The 21,297-nt window shown below is 37.9% G+C and overlaps 3 protein-coding genes across 3 annotated transcripts; 2 read left to right on the top strand and 1 right to left on the bottom strand.

Moving 5' to 3' along the window:
* Positions 1-247: 247 nt before the first annotated feature.
* Positions 248-4,166, top strand: LOC130995723 (protein TWIN LOV 1). The gene is made up of 7 exons (XM_057921119.1): positions 248-1,667; positions 2,200-2,407; positions 2,518-2,582; positions 2,696-2,775; positions 2,980-3,035; positions 3,125-3,188; positions 3,840-4,166. The coding sequence occupies exons 1-7, from the start codon at positions 1,109-1,111 to the stop codon at positions 3,984-3,986; spliced, it is 1,179 nt and encodes a 392-aa protein (XP_057777102.1). The 5' UTR covers positions 248-1,108; the 3' UTR covers positions 3,987-4,166.
* Positions 4,167-4,309: 143 nt separating this feature from the next.
* Positions 4,310-6,555, top strand: LOC130995722 (aldehyde oxidase GLOX). Its single transcript, XM_057921118.1, has one exon. The coding sequence runs from the start codon at positions 4,771-4,773 to the stop codon at positions 6,406-6,408; it is 1,638 nt and encodes a 545-aa protein (XP_057777101.1). The 5' UTR covers positions 4,310-4,770; the 3' UTR covers positions 6,409-6,555.
* A 565-nt stretch (positions 6,556-7,120) lies between these two features.
* Positions 7,121-13,674, bottom strand: LOC130995721 (protein NRT1/ PTR FAMILY 4.6-like). The gene is made up of 5 exons (XM_057921117.1): positions 13,501-13,674; positions 13,292-13,391; positions 12,821-13,038; positions 9,616-10,059; positions 7,121-8,099 (listed from the first exon to the last, which is right to left on the bottom strand). The coding sequence occupies exons 1-5, from the start codon at positions 13,501-13,503 to the stop codon at positions 7,215-7,217; spliced, it is 1,650 nt and encodes a 549-aa protein (XP_057777100.1). The 5' UTR covers positions 13,504-13,674; the 3' UTR covers positions 7,121-7,214.
* Between the last annotated feature and the right edge of the window lie 7,623 nt (positions 13,675-21,297).

Raw genomic sequence — 21,297 nt, 5'->3', positions numbered from 1 at the left:
AATGACCGTATAACGTGTCTCTTATAACAAATTTGGGACAAATTGACCCTTCAAAATACGAATAAACCTTCACCAGAAAACTTCTGTAAGCTCTATCTCACGTGATGTATATCAAATGAACAAATTCTATTAACTAAATGTTTGTCACCATTAGTATCAACGAAATGCAATAATATTTGTCATATTATTTTTAAGTGAGTACCTATCCTCAATTATTCTTTACTAATAAGAAAAAATAAAGTAAAAAGAAAGAAGCATACTCCAAGTTCGTGCGGTAGAAGTAGAAATTGTGGTTTAATAATAATAATAATCTGTTAAAAGAAAATAACCGATATAATTGGCAATGGTTATCTTTTTGTCAATAATTAAATAGATAGAGGCATAGCTAAAGGGAAGAAGCAACTCCCACTCGTGATTTTGGTCTTCGTTTGCAGTTTTGCACAAATCTGATGTGATTGAATTGTCGAAGAGCTAAAAATCTGGCCCATTTTGTGATTCTCCATAGTTGCGAGCTTGCGAAGGCGTCACTGCAGCTCTCTCTCTCTCTCTCAGACATTAGAATTCAAGTTTTGTTGCTACCACTCTGATTCATGCAACTAAAGCGATTGATGGGTATATCTCAACTCTTTTAGTTCATTCAATAAGAGTAGTCTGCTTCAGATATTTCCTCTCACAACAATCAACTTGTATATATACTCTTGCTTCTTCTCTCTCTCTTTCTCTCAATTCTGCAAGCAGTCTCACACACAACACCAGTAAACACATCCCAACCACCGTTTCCTTGTATGGCTAAAACCGTCAATAATTGTTTACCAATATCTTACCGAGCATATCCCTCCCTATTGTATGTCCTTTTCCATCCACAAATTTCTGAAATATCTATGTGCTTTTTTTAGTATTATCAAGACCTCGTCCTTTGTATTTTCTCCATGGTTATTATGTTTCTTGCTGCTTATGGGTTGAAACTTGAAACTTAAAACCCTGAATTTTAGCTGCTGTTAATTGAGCTTCTGGGAAGCTGATAGCGACACATGGGATTGGGATTGGGATTGGGGTTGAGTTTTGGGCATAAAGATTCAATCTTTGAGGGGAAGTTGCTGTATTTGATATGGAATCACAATTGGGATTGGGTGAGAAGTCATTTGATTTGAGATACTCAGTGTGGGTGAGGGAAGCTCTGAATGAATTTCCTGATTGTTTCACCATAACCGATCCTTGTGTTCCTGGGCACCCTATTGTGTTTGCTTCAAAGGGATTCTTGAAAATGGTTGGTTATTCCAGAGAGGAGGTGGTTGGGAGGAACGGGAGGATGTTCCAGGGTCCGGAGACGGATAGGAGGTCGGTTATGGCGATTCGCGAGGCGATTAGGGAGGAGAGGGCTGTGCAGATCACTTTGTTGAATTATAGGAAGGATGGCACCCCGTTTTGGATGTTGTTCCAAATGTGTCCTGTTTTCAGTAAGGAGGATGATAGGGTCATTAATTTTGTGGGGGTTCAGGTGCCTCTCTCCAGGAGGCCGAGCTTATCTGGACTCCGCCTGAGGAGTGACACGAGTTCGTCTGAGGATACTGTTTTCAGGTGTTGTAGGAGGGAAGTTTGTTCGGATTCTATCTTGGAACGTGGACGTGCATCCTCCGTGGAGTCGGTTTCTAGCCTTGATGATCAAGGTTAGTAGTGTCTGACTGCAAGTTTTAGTAGCTGTATATGTGGTGTGGTCTCAGGTTTGATGTTGAAATGATTGCTATTTTGAATTAAAATCTAATGTTTGATGCTGAATTGATTGCTGATTGAGTTAAAATCTAATGTTTGAAACTGAATTGATTGCTATTTGAGCTAAAATCTAATGTTTGATGCTGAATTGATTTCTATTTTTAGTTAAAATCTAACGTCTAGTGTTTGATGCTGAATTGGTTGCTATTTTGCTTAATTGTATATGCAATTCATGTAGTTGAGATGATTGATTGTTAATTTCAAAACAGTTACGTATCACCATTTTCGTGGTTTAACTGGTGGGTTTGTTTCTCTATATACTAAAATTAGTTTGATTGTAGTGATCAAGCCAATTCATCGCATATTTGCCCTTTACGACTAGACATTTGACGAGCGTTTATAAATTAACACCTGGACCCCCTTCCCACCGATTAAGTAAATGTAACAAATAAAATAACCATGGCTGCTGACACACTTTTTCAATTGCAGAAGATGGGATTAACGAGCCTTGTGAAGCAAATGAGCTAGAGAAGACAAAGGCCGGTGCTGCAATTAACAACATTTTGTCTGTTCTCACACACTACAGCGAGTATACAGGCAAATTGGTCAGCGGAAAAAGATGTTGCCCGACAGGGAACGCACGGCTAGTTTCATCCTTAAATATATCTCTCGGTAGAATCAAACAAAGCTTTGTATTGTGAGTTCGTTGTTATTCAGATGATCCTGTCTTCATATAAATACTTTTTAGGACACATAATTTTGCTGACTTTAGCTACTTCCTTTTCTTGGTGACATGCTACGTCACAGAACGGATGCGCTCTTACCTGACTTGCCTATAGTGTATGCAAGTGAGGCATTCCTGAAACTGACAGGCACGTCAATCTATCAAATCGCTATTATCTAATCAAATGAGAGATCTTCTAAATTCTGAATATTTATCTGCTCAATCTGATCAAGTGCGAACTTTCCCTTCTTTTCCGGACAGGCTATGCTAGGCATGAAGTACTGGGGCGAAATTGCCGGTTCTTGAGTGGGGCTCATACAGACCCAACCACACAATTTGAGGTAAAGAAGCATTTTCTATAATTCGCTTTTGATCATAAACATTTCATTAATTACTAAATCTTGGGGCTCCTTGAAAAATACTGGCTCTGCTCATACTTGTGATTAGTTCGGTATCGTTTTCAAAAATTTGGTTACCTAAGTTCCGGCCACGCTCCAATCCAAAAACTTAGGTTAGAAGATTTAATTTCTGGTTTAAATTTGCAGATAAAGGAATGCATTCGTGACCAGCAAGCTTGTACAGTACGTATCCTAAACTACAGGTTGATGACTCGCACTGCATCTTATTTAACAGCTAACTTCATTGAAGAATATTCTATATCTGACCTTACCTCTTCATTGCTGCTTGCAGAAAAGATAGGACATCTTTTTGGAATTTTCTTCACATTTCTCCAGTGCGGAACGCATCGGGAAAGGTAATTTTATTTGTGTGCGAAGGTTTTTCATGGAGCTCAAGATCATTATTATATTTCAAATGCTTCTTGTCACTTTCTAATCATAAATAAAACTTTTATCTTTGTTCTGTTCTTTCTGCACTAAATCTATTTCTGCAATCATAAATTTCATCGTGTAAATTACAAAGATACATTTGTGCACCACAAACTGATTCCATTGGAATCTAGTGTTCAGCTTTGCTACAATTGCTCTGTCTCTCTTGTCAAGACTCGGTTCTTATCCAGTATACGATCTTTATTGAGAGGGTCCTGTCTCCATTTTAGTTGAGTTTCGCAGTCGCAAGTTGTCTCAATCTTGCAAGAATTAAATGTAAGGCACATGAATGAATATTCATTTCACGTACCACACACCACTCACGGGGTAATTTTGCAACCCCTATAGGTGAACTGTGGCTTTCTTACATAACTAAACTGACTAACACATAGATTGTGACAATACAATACAGGCTTTTAACTTTTTCCTCTTCCTAGAATATGTGTTTTTGCTTTTAAGATGTTAAGTAGTATACATTTCTTTCCTGGTAACTTCAGCTGCGTCGTTTATCTAGTTACACTCTGCAATATTTGGTGTACATTTAACGCGTCTCTTTGATCCGGTGACGGAACACGCAGGTAGCATTCTTTGTCGGGATTCAGATAGACGATCGTTGCAGGAATGACGAGAGACATGGGTTGAGCCCGGAGATGAGACAATTAAGCGTCGTTGGTGCCGTCAAAGTTGCTGTGAGGGGCTTGTCAATGGGCGCCAGTACATCGTAGGTGGAGAAGAACATCTCATCTCATCTCGTCTCATTCCTGCAGCAACGGATGCACACGGAATTAGGTTTTCACCAACACTATGTATCTATTCGTTTGTGGATCAACGTTGACAATATTGGAATCGTCATATGCGATCACTTAAATGTGATATATTGAAATAGTGTGTTTGCATTGTTTCTACCCTAAGCCTATTCTAGCTTATTCATTCAGTTAATTTTTTTTTGACGGATTGCATCACCTAAGATATGTAGTGTGCTTTATTTGGTTATGTTAATGATGGAAGAATGAATGTAAAACATACCATATATATATATGCACAACGAGGCAAATAAATTATGAGTCCAACTGAATATGGTAATAACGGTTGGTGAATAAACCAGTTTTCTGCTGCGAGTGATGCTGATTTCAGCAAGATATTAGTAAGAAAGAGAGAGATGAAAATTTACAAAAATACACGATTTCTAAAGTTCGAAAGTGTGAAAAAAAAAAAAAAGTAAATCGCATTGTGTTTGATATTTTATCTTGACTGCTGAATGATTGCCAATCAAAAATAAAAATTTATTAAAAGGGAATTAATAAATTGGAACCATATTCCCTCGCGTGGATCAATGGATTTACCCAATTCAGCAAACAAAATAAGTAGTGAAGTTGGGATAATTTGTGAGCAATATCAATAAATAGCTTTCTAGTCTGCAAGACTAGTGCAACTCAAAATATTTGAAAAACAAGGAGAAAGAGTCATAATCATCACTCAGCACCCAAAAAATACAAAATCGAATTTGGCATGGCATCTCCATCTCTTACTTTCTCTCTCATTCTGGCTATCTCTCTCTTGACTCTGTGTTGGTCATACCCATTCCGGCGCGGCGGCGGAACATGGAAAGTCCTACACAGATCGGTGGGCATCTCGGCCATGCACATGCAGCTCTTCCACAACAACAAGGTGATGATCTTCGACCGCACCGATTTCGGGCCCTCCCAAGTAACCCTCCCCTTCGGCAAATGCCGCCACAACGACGAAGCCATTTCCGAGGACTGCACGGCGCATTCCATCCTCTACGACGTCGCTTCCAACACCTTCCGCCCCCTCATGGTCCAAACCAACGTCTGGTGCTCCTCCGGCGCCCTCGACTCCCACGGCGCCCTCATTCAAACCGGCGGCTACCACGCCGGTGATCACAAGGTACGCACCTTCACCCCATGCGACGACGAGCTCTGCGATTGGATCGAGCTGCCCCAGAATCTCACGGTTCAGAGATGGTACGCCTCCGACCACATTCTCCCCGACGGCCGTCTCATCATCGTCGGCGGGAGGAAGGCCTTCAGCTACGAGTTCTTCCCCAAGAATCTTCAAGAATCCGTTTTCTACTTTTCTTTCTTGAGCGAAACCACCGACCCCGGAGAAGAGAACAATCTATATCCCTTCTTGCATCTTCTCCCCGACGGAAACCTCTTCGTCTTCGCCAATCAGCGCTCCGTTTTGTTGGATTATAAAAGGAATCAGGTCTTGAGAGAATTCCCGCCGATTCCCGGCGAAAAGAGAAGTTATCCGGCGACGGGGTCGTCGGTGATGCTGCCGCTGAGGCTGAAGCCGCAGATCTCCGCCGTCGAGGTCATGGTGTGCGGCGGTGCGAGGGGTGGCGCTTACACCATGGCGGCCCAGGGAATCTACGTGGCCGCTTCGAGCTCGTGTGGGCGCTTACGCGTAACGGATCCGGATCCGGAATGGAGAATGGAGTTCATGCCCATGGATCGGGTTATGCCCGATATGCTGCTTTTACCAACCGCTGACGTCATCATTCTCAACGGAGCCGGAAAGGGTACCGCCGGATGGGACTCGGCGGTTGACCCGGTTCTCAACCCGCTCCTCTACACCCCGGCCCAGCCCGACTGGAGGAAAAGATTTATTGTGCTCAATCCCACCGCAATACCCAGACTCTACCACTCAACAGCGACGTTGTTGCCAGATGGCAGGATACTAGTGGGCGGAAGCAATCCGCACGTGCGGTACAACTTCACAGGCGTCAGGTACCCCACAGAGCTCAGCCTAGAAGCCTTTTCACCACCCTACTTGGGATCGGAGCACATACACCTTCGCCCTTCGATACTGTCGGTGGAGGGCCCCACAGATAGTTTGACCGTATCCTACGGCCAGAATTTCTCCATCACCTTCAGCCTCATGCAGCTTGAGGGAGAGTGCACCGTAACAATGGTTGCACCCTCGTTTACCACACACTCTTTCGCCATGAACCAGAGGCTGCTGGTGTTGTACATCGCCAGTGGACAGCAGATATCTTCTTTCACACACAGGGTTACTGTGCATGCGCCTCCAACGGAAAACGTTGCACCCCCGGGGTATTATATGGTGTTTGTGGTGCACCGGGGAGTCCCTAGCGAATGTGCTTGGATTAGAATTCAGTGAGCTCTGTTTAATTGGGAGCACTTACATGCATGAATTCTTGATTTTCAAATGCTTAATAAATAATTTCATTCTACCAAAGTATAAAAATTATGTATGTTAACTTTCCGTTTCTTATTAATTTGGTATGAATATATTTGTGTGATTTTTCCCGATTTGTCATGTCCTTAATTAGCATATAATTAAAACTTATAATACTTCCTATACCTGCAAAATGAGACACAAAATTAAGTACATTGGTCATTATATGCATGAATTCGTTAATGTAAGATATGGTCACAAAATCATAGTTTAGTCTTGCATTTCAACTAATCAGGTCCTCCTTTATATATTACGTAGTAATGAGATAATTAAAGCACGAAATTGGGATGTTACAACGGAATATCCCATGCATGTAAACACCTCTGATTGGTAGAAATCATTCTCTTTCTTTGATATCATTGTCTATTAAAACAAGTTATATGCATATCATTGCGACCCCTACAATACAATAATTGTATCTGGTAGACCATTATGAGCCAGCTGCATTGTGCATGGCCCAATTCAGCCATGAAAATTTATTTTTTCTGCTGTTCTCTCCACATTTATTTCATTGTTGTCTGACATTTAGAAGAAGTGAATAGATCTGTTGGATGAGACATGTGCAGACTACAGTTGTTGTCATGTTTTAGTTGATGGAAGATGTAAAAATGTAACATGTGCATGTTCTAGTGGGTGATTAGAAAGTGAGACATGATATTGATATTAATCTACATGAAATTGTCAATTATATCCAACTGCATTAAGCAATATCTCATAGACACATATGATCAGGCCGTGGTATGTGGTGATTTGTACTTGTACTTAGCAGCCCAGAAAAGATAGTGCAACAAGTTCAATCCGCTCAAGGCGCACATTAGCCAGTAAAACTTATGCAGCTGATAGTGATTCAAGTTGGCGCCGGCGAGCCAGGGCTGCCCGGCCGTGACGCCGTTGACCACTGACACGATAACCGTGCTGAGGTAATACCCCATGGCTAGCGACGCGAAGGACAAGGAAGTCGCCAGCGATCTCATGCTAAACGGCGCCTCCGTGAAGAAGAACTCCAGCAGCCCGGCTAACGTGAACAGATCGGCCGATCCCAGGAGCAAGTACTGAAACGCGATCCACAGAAACGTCAGCGGCAGCGGCGCCGTCGAGTCCACGTGGTGGCCAGCCACTCTCCTGCGCTTCGTCTCCACCAGTGCCGCGGCGGCCATGGCCACGACGGAGATGAATAGTCCGGCGCCGATGCGTTGGAGGTGGGAAATCCCCATCTCCGATTTGGTGAGCCTGCGCGCCAAGGGCACGATGGCGTGGTCGTAGAGCGGGGCGATGATCATGATGAAGACGACGGGGAAGACCGGGAGGGACGCCGGCGGGAGTTTGAGCGGGCCGAGGTTGGTGTCCATGGTGGCGGCTTGTTGGACGGAGAAGGTGGAGAGCTGCGCGAGGCAGCAGTTGAGGACTATGGTGCAGCCGAAGATTGGGAGGACTTTGAGGACGATCTTCACTTCCTCCACTTGTTGCGCAGAGTAGTTGAGGAATTTGAGGGTTTCTGATGGAGATTCTTTTTTGGTGCTTCCATCTCCACCTCCTTCTTCCGCCGGGCTGCTCGCCACGGCGTTGCTAGAACTTCGAGGCGTGCACCAATTTACCAAGGAACCGATCACGACCTGTCAGAACAAGTCATTATTAGGGGTCGACTCTAAACTCAACTACCACACCAATTTCTAGTTAGGATTCATCAAGAATAGGTATTTTCGGTCAAACATCTATAACATATAAATCAACAAAATCTATAAATAAGATAAGAGTAAATATCACTTTAAATATTAAATTATTTTTGCACTGTTAATTATTAAAAATATTTTTTTTAAACCTTAAATTATTAATTTTGTATCAATTGTAACCTTTATTCATCTTTCACGTACCCTTTGAATTTACAATTAGTAATGCATTAATTACGTCGTTTTATACAACGCAGGTTTTAAAAAAAAAATTAAATACACCGTAACATTCAGAAAGCCACGTCAAAATTCGGAACTAAAAAATAGGCGAATGGTACAACTGACACAAAATTGCAGGTTCTAAAAAATTATTTTGATAGTTTAAAATATACTCTCTCCGTCCCACGAATCTTGACACGTTTGGTTTCGGCACGAGAATTAAGGAGTTGTAGATTAGTGTTTTAAGTATGTAGGTAATAAAGTATAAAAATGATAAATTAGGAGAGAGAATGTGATAAAGTAGGAGAGAGAAGGTAATAAAGTGATAAAATAGGAGAGAGAAGGTAATAAAGTAGGAGATAGAAGATAATAATATTTAGAAACGTGTCAAGATTCATGTGACGGCCCAAAAAAGAATACATGTCAAGATTCGTGGGATGGAGGGAGTAATTGATAGTGCAAAAATAATTTGAAGTTTAAAGTGATATTTACTCATAAGACAATGGAAAGCATGAAAATTCTCCAGAGCAAAAATTTCACCACATTACATTAATTATTCATACGCGATTCACTCGATGGCTAGGCAGAGGGCATTATGCGACAGTGGAGGCACGATTCTTGACGCTGAGGGTATCACGACATGGACTCCAAACGGGATGCATTTCGCCGGCGCCGACGGATTGGTTATGGCAACGGCGGGACCAGGAGGAGTCGGCTGCGCCTCTGCCGTTTCTAAATCTGACGGCTCATAGCAAATCACTAAATCATTGGCGCGTGTTTGATCGGATCGTGGAAAGAAGAAAATGGGAGTGTTGATCACGTAGCTAGCGAATGAAAGGAAATTCTCTTCTCTTCAAGAAGCCCTACTTGCGTGAATATGAGTCAGCTTTCAAATCGGTTTTTGTCTACTTTGAAGATACAATACGTATACACGGAGAGAGATGCAGCCGGAGAGAGGAGAAGAGTGTATTGAAAAATTAATGATAGAGGCAAAATTATTTTTTTAAATAAAAAATGGTTAATAGGTAAGTTTTTTATATTTTTTGTTTTTACTATATAAGAATTGATATTTTGATGTGTCGACTCTATTTTATATACTTGTGCATATATATTCGGGCATATTTATTAATCTCAATTAAGATTTAATTAGGAGAGATGCATTGTGTATCATTATTTTATATCCTCAAGCTTAAGCTTAGCTAATGAGGTAATTAGCATGAAATTAATGATAAGGATAACATACCTTAGATATGGTGGTGAGAGGGCTTCCTCGAGGGATCTTGTTCCTATAAAATGTGGAACCAGCTAGGAATATGGGCACGGACAAGAGTATGGTGAGCGTGGAGATTCCGAATCCCCATTGCCACCCAATGTTGTCTTCAATCCACACGACTAGTGTGACGGCGATGAGGGAGCCAGCCGCCAGGGAGAAGACGAAGTAGTTGAAGAAACTCGATCTTTGCTTCCTGCCACGTGGCGTGCTGCCGTCGAACTGCTCGGCTCCGTGCGCCGGCAGCGAACCCTTGATGCCTCCCACGCCCAGCGCCACCAAATATAGGCCTGAGAAGAGAAGCACAGCCTTTGCACCTTCAACTTGCGAGCATTCCGTTTCTCCTTGTAATTTTCGCCCACATTTTGGGGGTTGTAGCGAACTTGACTTTGCTTGCATTGTCAATATTATTAGACCCTATCACACGCACAATCATCAACAATAATCTTAACCTCTATCATAACATTTCTCTTTTATGCATGTATTTTTCGTATTCTTAAATTAATTGTTGCATGAAATCTTCACTCATAACAATTACAAATTCATCCATTCGATGTCATGTATACTAAAAATTAATCAAATATCAACATGTTCTAGTTCTAATAACTTACATGATGAAATTTAAAGTAATCAACTGACTTGGTATTTCAAAAAAATTGATACATTTTCTTAACATGGATTAATATTCTTCACAAAAAAAAATATACTAAATGGTTGTTAATAAGTTAATAGGAATAACATATATCAGACAAAAAAGAAATGAAATATAGTCCACTGAGATATAGTATATAGTAGTTTTGCTCAAATTACATTGACAATAATATTTTTTTATCAGCTATTAATAATTCATTCACATAACTAAAATAAAATTACTATAATTTAAAAATATCAATGAGATAAACAATTCGCGTCACACAAAGAAAAATAGAAATAAATGATCGTAAAGAATTTTACATTTAAAACTTAAATTTTATCAATTTCTTTTATAAGTTCACTACAGATAATTTTGAATTCAATTAACTTATTTGATAAAGAAAAAACAAAAAACAACATGAAATAATATCAAAATTTTAAAACAAAATATTAGGATTTTTATAGGAAAAAAGAAAAATAATTCAAACTAAATTTATTTAAAGAATATATATTAGAAGTATTATATACTACTACTAATTAGTGTTGATAAAAAATTGAATAGGATTAGATTAGATGAATTTGATCTCTAGGCTCGGGCTGGGGCAGGTCAAGATTTATCTCCCCCTTCACATGATGGAATCATTCAAGATTTTTCCAAAATTGCCTTTATAGGGTCAGAGTCTAATTGGCGCTCACATCACATGTCTTACCGGCCCAAAATTAAAAGATGTTTTCAAGTGGAGTAGTGTTTATGATATTGTCTGTAAAATCAATGTGAACATTGTGATTTGGCCCTAAGAAGTGTGGAACATTAGGTTGGCTAAATACTAATTGGACGTAGCTATCAATCAATAAAGACACTTAACAAAACTGTAACCAGACACCTGTTCCTCAACTAACATTAAGGTTAATCATTAATCATATATAGAAGCCTTTTATGCGTTAATCATTACTACATCCGTCCTATATATTAATAATGTCTCATTATTTTTTAACACAACAATTAAAAAAACATATATAGTTAGTGTAGAAAGTGAGTTGATGAAAGATATTTAAGAATTATTTTAAGTATTCTAAAAAAATATTATTTTAAGTGAATGATGTATAAAGTGAGTTGAACCAACCATTAATAATATTTTAAATAGTTAATTTTTACTGAAAAAATATGTGATATTATTAGTGAAACATTCCAATATAATAATTTTGACATTACTAATGGAACGGAAAGAGTATTTATTAAGCGATTTAACTATAGAATTTGGTGATTCTTTCGTAATCTGAAATTATTAGATCAAATTAAAATTGAACTATCGAGTCCCGTATAATAACCATCTCAAACTTTTTTTGGCTTGGGATGAAGATTTCTTTAAATGTCAGAAACAAAAGATAAACATATTAATTTAAATGTACTTGTTGTTCGAGGTAAGCTTCATATTTTTTTTATTACATCACTTTTGGTTCGAACTATATCATTTATCATATATGGTGTAATAAATTTCTACTTCTAATTCTAAATAAAATATTAGTAAATATCGAATGTAAAAGACGTCATAAGTGTTACGTGAATGGAAGGGAATAGAAAGTGAGCAAACTAGTGGTAATAAGGCTTGAGGCATGACACATGATGTCTTATCAAGTTAAACGATAACAAATCATAACTACATAAGATATTTTCATCGAACTAAACTAAAATGAAGTTTGCCTCTTGGCCTTTGTCTTTATTTAAAATAACAAATGGCATGGGGGCTTTTAGAGGAGTTTTACACTATGTTTGATTGTGTTGCTCCAAATTATTTACAATAATAAATTATTTATTTATTACATTGAACTTTTAAAAATGTCTAGATCGAGAACAAATATTCTAATGTGGATAATGTTGTTCCTACAAGATTTTGGTGCTCCAAGGGCATTAAGATATCAAATATCTATCACATCACATATTAGTACTGTCACTAATTCTGATTGATTAGGATAGTATAGTAATTTTATATTCTGTGTGTTAGCACTGAAAATATAAACAATCATATTTTCTATTGTGTGATATGTACAGTGAATTTGAAATCCATAAGATCTATCAAATCGACCGAGATAACTAATTCTATTTCTGTGTGGAAACCGAAATTTCAAATTTTATTTGCCACAAGAAAAAACAAAATCGCAATTTCCCGTATTAAATTAATTATTTAGATTAAATCTTAAGAACACACACACCCACAAATAAGACGAGAGATTAAATATATAAGTAAATCAAACTTCGCGTATCTCATTTCTGAGGGTGAAATAAATGAAATAAGAGTGTACGAGTATTAAATAGTAATAATAAAAATGTTAGTATAAAACTTTAAAAATGTGCGATATATAGTTCACAATTTGCAACATTTTGAGTGGGATTTGTGTCTACAAATTGATACGGTGCCTAGATAGGACGAAACACAAGACAAGCAATTACTGAATCCCACTTGCAATATTGTAATTTAATTTGAATATAGAGTAGAGGTCAATAATAAAAACGAAATTGAAAAGGATTTAAAAGAAATAAACTCACCAGGAACTCAGTCATGGCACTAATTATGTATATGAGGTATGTGGTGAAGAAAGCGTCGGATAAGAAGCCACCAAGAAGGGCTAAAAGAAACGCCGTGCCCATAAAATTGGTGACGGAGTTGGCCGCCTGCGACGGCGAAAAATGCATGTATTGCGAAAGGTACAACACCAAGTTGCTTGCATTCGCCAGGTACGCCAAATTCTCCAATACCTCCACAACTGATCATCATATCCAAATTTTAGATTAGATTAAATGAAAGTGAATACTTTGTGATATTGAAATAACATAGGAGTATCAAATTAGGAAGTTTGATTTCTACGTTTTTGTTGTTTTGTGAAAAGTGAAGATGTTGGTTGAGATCATGCACAACTTGAAAGTGGCCTTTTTAATTTTTTCTTTCACGTTGAGTGTGTGTGGTTGGATAGCAGCAGTTGCAAGATATTAGTATTTGGTTTTGGTTATCTTAATTACCTAAAACAAAGAAGGCAGCCCTCATGCCGCCATGTTTGGTTCTGACAGCAGCTTTGCCTCTCCAATCAACATATCCCTCCCATAATTGGTTTTCCATTTCCTGCAACCAAACACGCCTTAATCAGTCATCGGTTACAGCAAATTTCTAACTACAAAAAACTCGCATCAAAGTACAAGCTAGGCAACAAAAGGGCAACCAAGGCACTTACCATTTCTCTCTCTCTGGATGAAAGTATTTTAGAAGGAATGATATGTTGAGAGAGAGAGAGAGAGAGATGAGTAGTGGATTAGAGACGATGGGGGGTTTGTACTAGATTGTAAGGATTGATATTCTTTTATAATTGGAGGGCTGAAAAGAAGAAGGAACAGTCTGCGGTTCTTTTGTCACGTGTTGCTGCTGCTCCGTGAATGTACGCTTCAATTAATATATTCACAAAACATACTTTATTTTCTATATTTAATTATAAAATATACTTTTATTCTACTTTTTTATATTAATACTACCTCTACAAATTTTACTCTATTCTACTTACAACAACTTTATTAAAATATTTCCTACAAAATAAAATTTAATTTTTTCTCATTCATCATTTTCACTTCAAAGAGAGATAATATTATCATATCAAAAATGAAAGAATAATATTATTTCTCATTGGAATAAAAAGAATGAATGAAAAATAATAAAATTATATTTTTTAAAGGAAATGAGGAAAAAAAAATATGACATCTAAAAGAAAAATAATTTGTTATATCTCTTTTTCTCACGATGAATTTATGAGGCAAATAGAATACACCCTTATTATTATCGATCGAATTCAGCTAGACAGCTATACTGGAAAAAAGTTTGTATGCCTTATATATATAAATTAGAGCAGATATTTTGAAAACTACGATTTTAGGCAAAGAACTTTAAAGTTCTTTTTAATATTTTTTATACTTAAGTTGAGCGAAGTTGGAGCGTAATTAATACATACGAAAAGATTTCCCCAAAAGAAGGGCATTCAACACATGATCATACATAGGCAGTTGGATTTTAGAAAGAAGATGAAAGTTGATGAGATAATTGAAACACAAACCTGGTCTTTTTCAAAAAAAAAAAAAAAAAACACAAACCCGATAAAATGTGGGTTCCATCACTTTTTTATATTTTTATCTTTTAATCATCTCTATTTTAATTCTATTCATCTCACAAAATAAAAGTAGGCTCCACTATTTTTTAGTAATTTTTTACACTTTAATCATACACACCTAAATTCTCGTGCCGAAACAAACTAGGATAGTAGTTAAGAGATGGAGGGAGTACATGGTTTGTGAGATAAATATTTGTAAATATTGTGTATGAATAGGATAAAAGTATAAGGTATATGTTCTCGAATGAAAATACAACACTTATTGTAGACGGGCAAAAATGTCAAAAAGACCATACTTTATCATGTACGGATAGTATTATTTTCCCAAATCAAATAAGAATTTATTGTGGTTGGATAAATAATTATTAGGTGTAATCCATTTTGTATCAATTTTCAAATAGTGAAATTTAATAATAATTTTATGTAGGTTCTGAATTATTGAATTTTAATACAAATCCAATGTGGAAACATATTTATTTTAAGGGATAATTTTTATAAAATACATGAACTTTCACTAAATTTTGGTTTTTTCCATAACATTTAAAATTTGAAAAAAAAAACACACACCATCTTTTGATTTTTTCTAATTCTTCCCACGAGCATGAAATACCCCAAATAAAAGCTGATTTTAGGGCTTTTGACTTAGAATTTTTTATGCCTTAGAGCATCACCAACGCTTGCACCCACTCCAACAATGGTATTGCACTCACTTGGGTGCAATAGATTTTATTTTATTTTTGAATTAGTTTTATTCTAGTTTCCATTTTAAATTTACAATAATTGATAAATTAAAATTTCATTGAATTAAAATTCAAATCCTACATTGATTGAAATAAAGTTGCAATACAAGAAATTAAAATCCTAAATTACTTAAATTAAAACAAACATAAAATAAAAAATCCTAAAAATCTAGCGGATGTTGTTTCGTTGCTTGATCTCCGCCACCTTGCACATGTGAAACGCCAATTCGTCGGGATTCATTTGAGAGGTGTCCCGGCTCATCAACATGCTATCGGCGAGGTCACGTTGAACTTGGGAGAACGTTTCCATTGCAGTCACCATATTCGCCATGTACCCGAGAGCTTTTTGGTTATCCTCCGACGTCTCTTCGGCCTTTTTCTTGCCTTTCCGTTTGTCTCTCTTGGCCGCCTTTTGCCCTTGGGGCCGGGTGGAGATACTCGCGTCGCTAGAAGTCGTTGTGGGAAGACCGTCGGAGCCCTTTGATCGTTTGTCCGAATGGACATCGGAGTGAACATCCTCGCCGAGACTTGCAAATTTCTTGGACTCGCGCAAGATCTTCCATGCATGCGGATACCGGAACGGAACACGGTACTCGGCTAGCCACATTGCGTCTGCTTGCTCCACGATTTGACCATCACTCATGCCTGATTTCCATTGATCGTGACATTTTTTGTGCATGGCCTCAAACCTCTTCGAATCATTCGCCACCCGTAGAAAGTGAGATTTGATTTGCGTGACGTCGCGTGAAATAGGTCCTCGGGGCTTTTCAGCGTTGTATTGGGTGCAGAGGGAGCCCCAAAACTTCGCCCCTTTTTGGTCGACACCCACCACAGAGTCGTGGGTGTGCTCGCAATACAAACGACAAATTAGCACCGTTTCTGGCGGATAATAGTTGCTACGTTTGGCCGCCGGCATAGAAGCAATCTCCTCCACGTCGGGCTCGGGGTCGGCAACGGCGGCAAAGCGGGGGTTCAAATTGGTGGCCGCCGCTTGAAAGGCATTCGATTCTTGCGTGAACGGCGAGAATCCTTGCCTGGAAGCATTTGATTCGCCGGGGGATGGATTTTGAGGGTGTTCACGCCAATAGTTGCTCCAATCGCCTTCCATTGCTATTTGTTGAAATAATATAAGTAGAAGATGAAGAAGAAAATGAGGAGAATGATGAATGTTTGAGGTATTTGTTGATATATATATAGAGGTGCTATAAGAATTTAAAAAAAAAAAGCCAACGGATACAAATAAAACGGCTACTGCCGATTTTAATTTTTTTTTCAATTTTCCTTTTTTTTTTGGTTTGAAAAGGGGCGCGTGTAAACACGCCCCCTCCTTCGCTCCCACAGCAGCCTGGTGCGTTCCATCGCCCCCCTCCCTTCGCACCCGGGTGCAGCAACGCCGCTGGGTGCGATAGGCCGGGTTCGATCCGGCCTTCGCACCCAGCGTTGGTGATGCTCTTAGTATGAGGGATAATAAAGGTGGCAAAATTTTATGTATTTGTGAATTGAAAAATCAAAATTTGTTTAAAGTTCATGTATTTTACTGCAAATATTTCTTATTTCAAATACATCTTAAAAGTATCCTTATATTTAGATTTTTCCATGTTGAAGTTCAATAAAACCTCAATATGGGAATGATGATTTATTTGAATTTATTTTTAGGCTCAAATTAAATTTAAGGACTTTCTTTATTTCAAATACATCTAATTACAAGTATCCGTTTATTTATTTTACATGATCAAATTTAATTGAACAACCTATTATTTTAAAACTTATCCCAGTATCATTTTATTTTATTTTCATTTTTTGAAGGTAAGTATCCTATTTAAATTTTCAAATGACAACGTTTAATAATTATTTTTGAAATTATGAAGGGTGAAGTTTAATATAAATTAAATATGAGAATCTATTTATTTGATATATCTTATAAGTATTATTTTATTTAGATTGTTCAATGATAAAATCAATATATATTTATATATGTATATTTTATTTTAAGATCAGTTTTTTTTTTTAATTTTAGCCTTATATATATATATATATATATATATATATATATATAGAGGGGCCGCTCCAATAAGACCCCATAATTTTAATGGGATCTAGGGCACAATCTGGTGCGTTTATTTTATCAATCCTATGGCTGATATTGTATCTGGAGGGAGATTTTTTTTTCGCAGGGTTCGAATCCTGGAGGGAGCATAATATTTTAAATTTTGTTATTCATCAGTATATACTGCATTGTTCATCAATATATACTGCCTTGTTCATCAGTATATAGATCTTATTCATTACCAATTTTTTAAAATTTGTTTTTCATAAGTATATACATCTTGTTCGTTAGATATACGTCTTGTTCATTAGTATTATATGTCTTATTCATTGTCCTCATATTACACGAAAAATAGGGGGTCTCACTGGAGCGCGCCCCTATATATATATATATGGGGCCGCTCCAATGAGACCCCCTAATTTTAGTGAGATGTAGGGCATGATCTGGTGTGTTTATTTCATGAATCATAAGGCTGATATTGTATCTGGAGGGAGATTTTTTTCGCAGGGTTTGAATCCTGGTGAGAGCAGAATATTTTAAATTTTGTTATTCATCAGTATATATGTCTTATTCATTACCAATTTTTTAAATTTTATTTTTCATTATTATATACATCTTGTTCGTTAGATATACGTCTTGTTCATTAGTATTATTTGTCTTATTCATTGTCCTCATGTTACACGCGAAAAATCACTGGAGCGCGCTCATATATATATATATATATATATATATATATATATATATATTAAGAATGATATCTTTCATGGAAAATGAAAATGATTGCATACCTTTTGTTCGAATCTTGGAGAGATGCTAAAAATTTATTTTAGAATATAAAATATGAGTTATTTTCAACACTTAGATTATAAAAATTTATGATAAATTCATGATTTTATTATATGAATTCATAGTTCTAAATTCAAATCTCATAAAAAATATCAATTTTTAAAATTTAAACATTTATATAGTAAATTCAGACGTATTGTACATAACATTAACATTTCCTATTTTATTTTTAAAGATGAATTCAACTTCGAAGAATTAAAGAAAGTGGGAGCACCAAAAACCTTTTGAAAAACCAAAATATTGACAAGTAGGAAAAAATTGGGAGGACAACCTTAGTGGCGTATGACCAAAAATAAGGTACAAACGTAAAACTAGTATGCCCCACAGCACATATATGGCATGTTGTTTTTCGCTTCTCCACACAAAATTTGACCACGTAGAAGGTTATGAATCTCTGGGAACAATTTAAAAACTATTTTAACATATGGTGATTATGCATTTAGTTGTGGTCTATAAAATTGCAAATATGATAAGATAAGGGATTGATTCTTTTGAAATTCTTCGACCCACCACGCGTTACAATGGGATCCTCTGAATTTAGTTCCCTTTCTTGCGATGAATTTCATCATGATGATCAATGATAAGAATGGTCGAATATAATTAAATGGAATTTATGGGATAAAGTAATAAGGACTTTTTTCGTTTAGTTGATAGAATATATGCTAAAACCAGAAGTATATAAGGATGGAATCAATCATGTAGCTAGCATATGCTGACATGACAAATAAAATTGTGATACGACGTTGGTGCTATATATATTTGTGTTACCCTATTTATTGCTATTCTCTCCTTCCAATATATATTCATGGGCCAGTTTTCTGTATATTGGTCCGCATGGGGTGGACGGATCCGATCCTATCCAAATTCATCCGATTTGATTTGATCTGTATTTGTTTTACTATCCAATTTATATAAATACTTCATCCACCAAAAATATGTCACTTTACTTTCGGCACGGATTTTAATAAAATGTGAGTGAAGTTGGTAGTAGAGTAATGGTCCTACTTTAAATGTGAATGGAATGGTGTGGACCCTACTACTAAAAATGGATGTGGCATATTTTTTGTGGACGGACGAAAAAGGAAATTGTGGCATATCTTTGGTGGACGGAGGGAGTAGTATTTTTTTTGTTAAATTAAAAATTTGGGAGAGGCCAACCATATTCATGGGATTAATGTGACTGTAAGTCGAGAAGTCTTTGTTAATCTCAGTAATCTTACATTATTAAATGACAATTTTATATAAAAAAGAAAAATAAAAAAACCTAAAAAAACCCTTGAAAGCACAGAAAGAGCAGACTAAGGGCCGAGTCTCATTAAAACCTTTTCACGGAAAATCCAGTGGGAAAAACCGTGAATAGGAAAAAGAGTACTCGTCTAGACACAAGACGAAAGTAGGGAATAGCGAGAGGAGATACAACTCCGATATTCAGAATAACAACGAAAAAACAACCACCCATCAGTCCCAACTACCGTTTCTTACGCAGATGGCTATGCGAAGCCATGTCAAGGCGAACCTCAGCCCTAATCTCCTCAATCTCGTGCGGCCACCACCCTTCTGAACGTTGTTGGTTAGCCATATTATCTGCCGCCTTGTTTCCTTCTCTAAAGATGTGAGAGACCTGCAGCGAGAAAGCATCTAACATCTTTAAAGTCCTATTCCACGCTGCCTTAAAACGCCAAGGCACATTAAAAGAACGAGTATTAAGAATTGATATCACGTAGGTGGAATCGGCTTCAATCCAAAGCTTGTGCCAACCACGATTGTGAGCAATTTGAATCGCCGAGATAACAGCCATGAGTTCCGCTTCAAAGGCAAAACCCGAGCCACCTTTGAAGTGAAAACAACCACGCACCACATTCCAGTTATCTCTAAACACCCCACCTGCAGCAATAGTGCCCGGAGCTCCCGTCGCTGAGCCATCAGTATTCACTTTGATCCACGGCGCCACCGGTGGCCACCAATGCACCTCAACAAACTCCGGAGGAGGAGCACTCCTGGTAGTAACACCCACTGCCCGGAGAATCAGATAATCTGACCAAGAATTCGACATGTAACCTAATTTAGGAAAGTTATCATCAATCTCTTTGAAAGCAACTTTCACAGTGTGGATGACACGACTTGCTTCGAACTTTTGATTATCAAAGATACAATTGTTTCTCTGCATCCAGATGGCCCAGATGACCGTGATGATACCAGCTTTCCAGAAATTACCGGTGAGGGGACTAAGTTTATACTGCCAAGCTGCCACCAAAAAACTATGAATATCATTCTCTTGCAACCCTTGCGTGAAATTGAACCACCCAAGAAACGTAGCCCAAATATTCTGCACACGCTCACAATTCCAGAAAAGGTGATCCTGAGACTCACTTCCTTTTAAGCAAAGCAAACAGACGTTTGGCGTGATCATACCGTAGCGGATAAGGCGATCATAAGTCGGTACTCTATTATGAAGAAGACGCCAACAGATCAAAGAACGTCGAATCGGAATGAAAGATTCCCAAAGCCAAGAGCCCCAAGACACCTTCGGAAAATGATGACAATGCTTGTTGAATGCCAGCGCAGTAGTGACATTCCCGTGCAATGAGGGTTTCCAGAAACGCACATCTCCCTCAGTACCAAGAGGAGTGAGTAAAATATCACACACTATCTCAGGAAAAGCATTAACAAAGGCTTGCGTGAAATGCCAGAGCCCATCGTAGAAATAATCAGCCACCGATTGAGTAAGAAACGGAAGCATGAAATGCGGAATACCGCATTTATTCATAAGATTATACCCAAGCCAGTCGTCATACCAGAATGAAGTAGAAGCGCCGTCATAAATATACGAGTACGAATCCGCCACCAAACCATCAATTTCCTCACGTAAGCTCATCCAGACAGAAGAAGCAGCCACCAGAGATTTACAATGCCCAAAGCGATCGAGATATCTATCTCTAATCAAATCATATCCGAACTCACGCCCACCAACCACCTTCCACGCCATTTTCATTAGATAGCTCTTATTCATGAGCTCGAACGACCTAACCCCGAGACCTCCCTCCTCCTTAATCGAGCAGACCCTCTTCCAACTCACGGAACAAGATGGCGTCTGCTTGATGTTGCCAGTCCAAAGGAAATTACGGCAGCACGCATCGAGCTCCTTAATAAGAGCAGTCGGCCATCTATAAACCATCATGGAGTGCGTCAGGGAGCTTTGGATAACCGACCTGATCAGGCAAATCCTCCCAGCCATCGACAAGT

This window comes from Salvia miltiorrhiza, chromosome 7 (genome assembly GCF_028751815.1).
Source record: "Salvia miltiorrhiza cultivar Shanhuang (shh) chromosome 7, IMPLAD_Smil_shh, whole genome shotgun sequence".
NCBI lineage: Eukaryota > Viridiplantae > Streptophyta > Magnoliopsida > Lamiales > Lamiaceae > Salvia > Salvia miltiorrhiza.
Note: the sequence above shows the minus strand (reverse complement) of the source record. Positions and strands in the feature narration are given on the sequence as shown.